This window comes from Oncorhynchus clarkii, chromosome 12, assembly GCF_045791955.1.
Source record: "Oncorhynchus clarkii lewisi isolate Uvic-CL-2024 chromosome 12, UVic_Ocla_1.0, whole genome shotgun sequence".
Lineage (NCBI taxonomy): Eukaryota > Metazoa > Chordata > Actinopteri > Salmoniformes > Salmonidae > Oncorhynchus > Oncorhynchus clarkii.
The window spans coordinates 63,390,150-63,398,340 of record NC_092158.1 but is presented as its reverse complement, the minus strand read 5'-3'; the positions used below and the strand labels follow the sequence as shown (position 1 = coordinate 63,398,340).

The 8,191-nt window shown below is 41.3% G+C and overlaps 1 protein-coding gene across 1 annotated transcript; it reads right to left on the bottom strand.

The window, feature by feature from the left end:
• Window positions 1–2,002: 2,002 nt before the first annotated feature.
• LOC139420937 (ferritin, middle subunit-like) lies at window positions 2,003–4,176 on the bottom strand. The gene is made up of 4 exons (XM_071171361.1): window positions 3,689–4,176; window positions 3,188–3,334; window positions 2,830–2,955; window positions 2,003–2,359 (listed from the first exon to the last, which is right to left on the bottom strand). Exons 1-4 carry the CDS (start codon window positions 3,788–3,790, stop codon window positions 2,204–2,206), a joined length of 531 nt encoding a protein of 176 aa, XP_071027462.1. The 5' UTR covers window positions 3,791–4,176; the 3' UTR covers window positions 2,003–2,203.
• Between the last annotated feature and the right edge of the window lie 4,015 nt (window positions 4,177–8,191).

Here is an 8,191-nt window from a genome sequence, read left to right as displayed (position 1 = left end):
TGCTGCTGGAAAAAGCGTAAGTGTTATGGCTTTACATCCCCTGCTATATTGTGGATCTAGAGTTACCTGTCTAACAGAACACAGAGGGTGTTCTTTAATGGAATCCTCTCCAACATAATCTAGGAAGAGTCAGGCATTCCCCAGAGCAGCTGTCTAGGCCCCTTACTTTTTCAATCTTTACTAATGACTTGCCACTGGTGCTGATTGAAGCCTGCGTGTCTATGTATGCTGATGACTCAACACTATACACATCAGCTACCACAGCAGGTGAAATCATTGCAACACTTAAGAGCTGCAGTCATTTTCAGAATGGGTGGCAAGAGATAAGTTAGTCCTAAATTTCAAAAACTAAAGGCATTGTATTTGGGACATAAAATTAAAACACTGAACCCTGAACCTCAACTAAATCTTGTAATAGATCATGTGGAAATGTAACAAGTTGAGAATAAACTTCTGTCATGGTAAAAACATATTGATACAACAGTAGCTAAGATGGGGATAGATCTGTCCATAATAAAGCACTGCTCTGCCTTCTTAACAACGCTATCAACAAGGTAGGTTCTACAGGCCCTTGTTTTGTCGCACCTGGACTACTGTCCAGTTATGTGGTCAGGTGCCACAAAAAAGGACTCACCCTTAAATGTACACAGAGAGCTAACATTAACATTATGAATGTCAATATCTCATGGCTCAAAGTAGAGGAGAGATTGACATTATCACTACTTGTATTTGGGAGAAGTATTGACATGTTGAATGCACCGAGCTGTCTTTTTAAACTACTAGCACACAACTCAGAAACCAATGCATACCCCACAAGACCGGCTACCAGGTCTCTTCACAGTCCCTATGTCCAGAACAGACAATGGGAGGTGCACAGTACTACAGAGAGCCATGACATGGCTACTATTCCACATCAAGTAACTCATGCAAGCAGTAAAGTAAGATTTAAAAATACATACAAAAACAACTTATGGGACAGCAGGGACTGTGAAGAGACACATGCACTACAGACACACATGGATTTTGTTTGGTAGAGTAGTGGCCTGAGGGCAAACCCTTAATGTGTTGTGAAATCTGTATTGTAATGTTAGTTTTGTGTAGATCTGCCTTTAGTTTCAGTTCCCATGAAGAGTAACTCCTTATCACCAATCTATGGCCCTGTGTTGCCTTATGACATGTAAAATAATTCAAATTCAATGAAAGCTGTGAAACCTTACCTTAAAGAATACCATAAATATGTACTCAATTATTTTACCATACTTCTTGGTTGTAAATCTTGGTGGCAGTTGTGAAAAGTTGCATGTATTGAACATGCCATTGCTGTTTAGACACTTCCCATTGGGCTATTTTCCCCTTTAACCAAGTGGTCTACTTAAAACTCATGTACTATATGGACACATTAACAATGTCTATCAATATATTTTGTCAGTTAAAGTTAACCTTGCCTGCCAAGTACCAAAATGAAAGTGTTCAGTAAATTACCAGTAGCTTTGCGACCATATGACAGCTCCAATAAGCCCCTTAGGGTGAACGAGAGGCTTGTAGAATTACTATTTGGAATATAGTTCAGAATTTGCTGGAGGGGGAACTATAGAGCATTACCAGCTGAAATAAGAGTAAAGATGAATTGTCAGTAAATGCAAAACTTTCCATCACTAAAAATAATGCACCATAACAGCTGGCTAACAGGTTTGATTGACCTCTAGGATGTCTAATAAACTTGTGATGCCCATAGTAAAGGTCTACATCAACTGTAGGTAACCATTTTCCTCCTATGGACCTAGTTGACATGGTTCTATTACAAGACAGTGAAGGACACCCTCTGTGGTCAGAGGTAACATCCTTTAAAAACCGCATGTTAAACTTCTCCTATTGTTATGATTCTCAGCCACTAGTAGGTCTACAATTGTCACTGGTATGAAGATGCTCAGTAAGAGAGCAAAGAACCTGAATAGACTGATACAACATCCATTACTACAGGTCAACACTTAAAACAACAACCTTTAGTGATAATTTTTTAATTGTTATACAAGAAGCCTTGCCTCCAAAATACAGTAGTGTTGTCAACAGAAACACCAATGCTACAGCTGTGTTGCACTGCAACAGTTTAACACTCCCCTCCCTATAAATGCAAAGCCAGTAGGATCTATCAGAGAAGCCAGGAGTCCTGGTCTGAAGGCCGTAGTCTTGGGATGGAAGTGGTTTAGCTCTGGCCTCCCAGGGTGTGCTTGTCAAACAGGTACTCTGCCATCTTGTTTTTGACAGCATCCATCTTGGTGAGGTTGGTGATGTGGTCACCCAGCTTCTTAATGGCCTCCACCTGCTCATTCAGGTAATGGGTCTCCAGGAAGTCACACAGCTAAAGAGGGAAAACACAGGTCAGACAAGAGAATGACTACAGACCATTGTAGATACAGTCACAAACAAGAGCCTGGTGGTAATGGCATAAGTGCAGATGAGGTGTCTGCAGTAAACATTTAACTAGGCAAGTCCGTTAACAAACACTTATTTACAACTGCATTTTAATGTGGAACAATGGGCTTACTGCCTTGTTCAGGGGCAGAACATATTTTTCCCTCGTCAGCTCCGGGATTCAATCCAGCATCCTTTGTTACTAGCCCAAAGCTCTAACCACTAGACAACCTGACGGCCTTTTTGCAAACTTACGCATTAGCTGCATAGTGTGCATCTGTGGACTATTGCGCAAATGTGAAGCAGGTCACAATCCTGTGTCATTAGTTATCAGATCAAACCCCTGATCAATTCCTGAGACAGTACCTGTATTCTATGTGATACATACATGTGATGTGTGGTTTCACCATAACTTACATGGGGGTCAACCTTGTCTGAGGCAATCTTGTGCAGGTCCAGCAGGGCCTGGTTCACATTCTTCTCCAGCTGCAGAGCACACTGCATGGCCTCCAACCCATTGCCCCACTCATCACGTTCTGGCTTCTACACAGGACAAAGTGAACAGAAGTGTTAAGGACTACTATCAGATGTTACGGTCAGGATAAAGTGCACAGAATTACACCCCTCGCACAGTTTCAGTTCAGTGGTTAGAGGCAGTATGTTTAGGACTACTCCAGGTTCTCTATATAAACTTAGCGCTGGAGACACTTTACTCCATGGAGTAAAGTGACTTATCAGTCTACAATCTGAATGTGTTTGATGTTCAGGGGCTCACCTTGATGTCCTGGAGTAAAATGCGTCCACCTCGCTTGTTCTGGAAGGTGAGTAGCTTGTCGGCGTGCTCCCGCTCCTCGTCGCTGTTCTCCTTGAAGAAATGCGCGAACCCAGGCAGAGCCACGTCGTCACGGGAGAAATAGAAAGCCTGGGTGGATAAACAAAACAGCGTGGTTAGAAGAAAAACATGCCAAACGTGACTCGGCATTCTGTTCTTGTTGTGGAAACGAAACTTGATAAAAGGAATGAATCAGTCTAGTCTGTAGTCGACTTGGTAACCTGCCATTTACCCTATCAAGGAGTTGTTACGCGCCCTGTCCAAAGTAGGATAGATTCCCGGCTTCATTTGAGAAGAAAAAAAACTAAAATATGCACAACAGAGTTTCTTGGCTATTAATTATCTAGGCCAATATAATAAAAAGCCAGGTGAAAAAGGGTATTTAGGCCCAGGCATAATAATACAGGTAAATCAACAAAACGGTCATCTTGGTAGACCCCTTACCATTGAAGTGTAGGTGTAGGAGGCAAACATCTCCAAGTTGATCATCCGGTTGATGGCAGCTTCGCAATCGTGGTGATAGTTCTGGCGGATCTGAGACTCCATTTTGGCAGATTTTCTCTTATATCAAAATGAACGGTACAAAAATAGAGTTCCTTCGACTATTTCTCTATTATACTTAAAGAAAGTGTTATGTCATCAATCCGGAATGTTCGATAATGCGGGACGAAGGCAGAGGAGTTCCGTTCAATCACTGTTGAAGCAAGGACTTCTTCATGCGTCTTCTCAGACTTGTGAACTAGAAGGAGCCTTGTTCGCTCTATTTATTGTTCAAACGGAATGCGTCAGTGAAATCCACCCTCACAGAGCGTAGCCAATCACCTTTAGAAATTCAACAGCAACTAGGCGGGTCATTTGAAGACGTCTTCCCACTCATACACATGACCAGAGGCAAATATTATTTATTCAACTGACAAGAGAGCCGAGTGACCACTCTAACAATGGAAATACATGTACTCAACGAATGAAGACAGTGAAGGTCAGGTGGGACCATTATAGCCAATGATAGGGCAGGTACGCGTGTAGCAACATGCACAACTCAACGTTGTTTTTCTCAAAGTTGCCGGAATGCCACGTGCATCCACATATATCAGTACATTTGTAAAAGCTTAAACATTACGAAACGTATATTCTATCAAAATCCTCAAGTAATTAGAAAAAACGGGCTTATCTCACGCGGACAGATATTGGGCGGAGTAAAGTCTCTCGCCTTGACCTCTTCATCTCGGTCTATATTTTTTTTTTTTGCTGCTTAGTTTATATCAAAGTAACATTTTATTGGAAACAACTAAAGCAGTAGTATCAGCCAAAGGCAACGCTGCAGTGCAGGTCTAACTACAGCGGTTATTGTTGAAAAAAGGTGTGTGTGTTATATCCTTAGAAGAAAATAGGAAGAATTGGAACACTCATTCTAATATTAGGCTAATTGAGAAATAATCTGTCTACATTTGATTTAGCATATAAAAGGAATAGAATTTTGAGACACAGTTCTGTAAACTTCTGTTTCATTCTCTAAGAGCACATGTTTCAATAGCACATGAAGCTTAATTATTTACCTTTTCCAGAAAGCAGTCAAAAGAAAAACTGTAGGGTTTATCACACTCTTTTATATCAATTCAATTTTCAGTATGAGGTATGGGAATACAGTAGTGGACAGAGAAAGAAAGGCTGGCTTTTGTAGAAATGGTATTTGTTGATACACCTTTCGGTTTCAAATGACATATTCTAGTTGACAAATGGTATATCAAAGTTGATTACATTAGCCTAGGAATAACTACACAAAATCAGTAGCTACATACATCTAACCATACATAGGTTATTAAGTTAAAACTGTGAAGTGGAAACCTTTTTACAGCTAATGAAAATTAAAGACTACAGTAATAAAGTACCATCCTAACAACTTCAGTTCACATGACCTGATGTTCCACAACTGTTGACATGGTGCTTTCAGGGTGCCGGGTTATTGCTCAATACAGCCATGTAGTTGAAACGTCATTGGTATTCATAAGAACTAGAGCTGTGTTCGAATACTCATACTAACCACACTAACCATACTACTTGTGATGTAAGTGGAGTATGTAGTATGGTTATTGGTCATAGAATGGATATAGTTAGTTTGCCAGAAGTTCCAGATGTCGTATTAGCCAAAATACGAAGTATACAAGTAGATGTACTGTTAGGATTCTTTACATACAATAGAAATAAGCTGAAACATTTTTATGTCATTAATTTCATTATTCTTTTGGCCAAATTTCATATACGCAAATGTAAATTTACAAACAGAAAACCTCATTTTCGTACCCTACAAAAATAAATTGAACTGTATTTTAAGACGGTTAAATGCTCTACTAACAAAAAAGCTGTTAGAATTGTAAGTATATGCATGTCCTTGTGTAATTGTAATGTGATATTGTATCCCCTTGTCACGCCCTGGTAAAAGTATTTTGTGTTAATCTTCATTTATTTGGTCAGTCCAGGGTGTGGCATGGGTTTTTGTATGTGGTGTGTTGGTATTGGGATTGTAGCTTAGTGGGGTGTTCTAGCTAAGTCTATGGCTGTCTGAAGTGGTTCGCAATCAGAGGCAGGTGTTTATCGTTGTCTCTGATTGGGAACCATATTTAGGCAGCCATATTCTTTGAGTGTTTTGTGGGTGATTGTCCTTAGTGTCCTTGTAACTGTCTTGTGTTAGTTTGCACCAGTTTAGGCTGTTTTGGTTTTCACATTACGTTTATTGTTTTCGTACAGTTCATGTTTTATCATTGTTGAATAAACATGGATCGCAATCTACACGCTGCATGTTGGTCCGACTCTCCTTCTACCGAAGAAAGCCGTTACACCCCTAGCTCGATTGTCCATTATTTGTAATCTATGTATGCTTGTGTTCCCTCATGTGCTTTATGTATTGATTTGTTGTTAATAAAAAATAAAATAATACAAATAAAAATACAAGCAGTGGACATTATTTCCGTGCTTTCAGGCCCATAATGCAATTCTTCAGAAAACGGGCGTGGTCACAACTTTTTCAGGTTTTAAGAGAATGGCGGAAAATATGCAGCTGAAGTCAGATGAGAGCGGATACAACTTCATTGCTTTAACTAATTATGACAAATGTTAAGAAAATGTTCAGCGATGTAATGAATTTTCAAATAAGTTACGTTACAATTCTTTAACTACGCTATCCTTACAAACCGCATAGCGTATCATTGCAGTAGTATGTACCGTTATGTTAGCTAGCTATCTAACATACATTTAGTTGGCTATTAAGACATCAGGCTTTGATAAGTGGTATTGTCAATGTGCGTTCGCAATGGACATTGTTAATTCACTCTGGCTATCTACTCCGATTTCAGAGCACTCTCATCTGAGAGTGCTCTGACTTCCGGCTCTGAGAGTGCTCTGACTTCCGGCGCCGACAGAGATGGCCACCTCGCTTCGCATTCCTAGGAAACTATGCATTTAAAAAAACTTTTTTTAACGTTATTTCTTACATTGGTATCCCAGGTCATCTTAGGTTTCATTACATACAGTTGAGAAGAACTACTGAATATAAGAGCAGCGTCAACTCACCATCAGTACGACCAAGAATATGACTTTCGCGAAGCGGATCCAGTGTTCTGCCTTTCACCCAGGACAACGGAATGGATCCCAGCCAGTGACCCAAAAAAAGGCTTCGTAAAAGAGGGAAACGAAACGGTCTTCTGGTCAGACTCCGGAGACGGGCACATCGCGCACCACTCCCTAGCATATTTCTCGCCAATGTCCAATCTCTTGACAACAAGGTTGATGAAATCCGAGCAAGGCTAGCATTCCAGAGGGACATCAGGGACTGTAACATTCTTTGCTTCACGGAAACATGGCTCACTCGAGAGACGCTATCGGAGTCGGTGCAGCCAGCTGGTTTCTCCACGCATCGCGCCGACAGAAACAAACCTCTTTCTGGTAAGAAGAGGGGCGGGGGCGTATGCTTTATGGTTAACGAGACGTGGTGTGGTCACAACAACATACAGGAACTCAAGTCCTTCTGTTCACCTGATTTAGAATTCCTCACAATCAAATGTCGACTGCATTATCTATCAAGGGAATTATCTTTGATTATAATCACAGCTGTATATATTCCCCCCCAAGCAGACACATCGATGGCTCTGAACAAACTTTATTTGACTCTTTGCAAACTGGAATCCACATATCCTGAGGCTGCATTCATTGTAGCTGGGGATTTTAACAAGGCTAATCTGAAAACAAGACTCCCTAAATTGTATCAGCATATCGATTGCGCACCCAGGGCTGGTAAAACCTTGGATCATTGTTATTCTAACTTCCGCGATGCATATAAGGCCCTCCCCCGCCCTCCTTTCGGAAAAGCTGACCACGACTCCATTTTGTTGCTCCCTGCCTACAGACAGAAGCTAAAACAAGAAGCTCCCACGCTGAGGTCTGTTCAACGCTGGTCCGACCAATCTGATTCCACGCTCCAAGACTGCTTCCATCACGTGGACTGGGATATGTTTGGTATTGCGTCAAACAACAACATTGACGAATACGCTGATTCGGTGAGCGAGTTCATTAGAACGTGCGTTGATAGCAACGCATAGCAACGATTAAAACATTCCCAAACCAGAAACTGTGGATTGATGGCAGCATTCGTGTGAAACTGAAAGCGCGAACCACTGCTTTTAATCAGGGCAAGGTGACCGGAAACATGACCGAATACAAACAGTGTAGCTATTCCCTCCGCAAGGCAATCAAACAAGCTAAGCGTCAGTATAGAGACAAAGTAGAATCGCAATTCAACGGCTCAGACACAAGAGGTGTGTGGCAGGGTCTACAGTCAATCACGGATTACAAAAAGAAAACCAGCCCAGTCACGGACCAGGATGTCTTGCTCCCAGGCAGACTAAATAACTTTTTTGCCCGCTTTGAGGACAATACAGTGCCACTGACACGGCC

Bases quoted from the DNA above. Each gene is read 5' to 3' on its own strand.
- LOC139420937 (XM_071171361.1), bottom strand. From the start codon at position 3,790: ATGGAGTCTCAGATCCGCCAGAACTATCACCACGATTGCGAAGCTGCC. The intron at 2,956-3,187 runs GTGAGCCCCTGA...TGTCCTGTGTAG, and splicing joins TTTTACTCCAGGACATCAAG to AAGCCAGAACGTGATGAGTG. The intron at 2,360-2,829 runs GTAAGTTATGGT...TTCCCTCTTTAG, and splicing joins CAGACAAGGTTGACCCCCAT to CTGTGTGACTTCCTGGAGAC.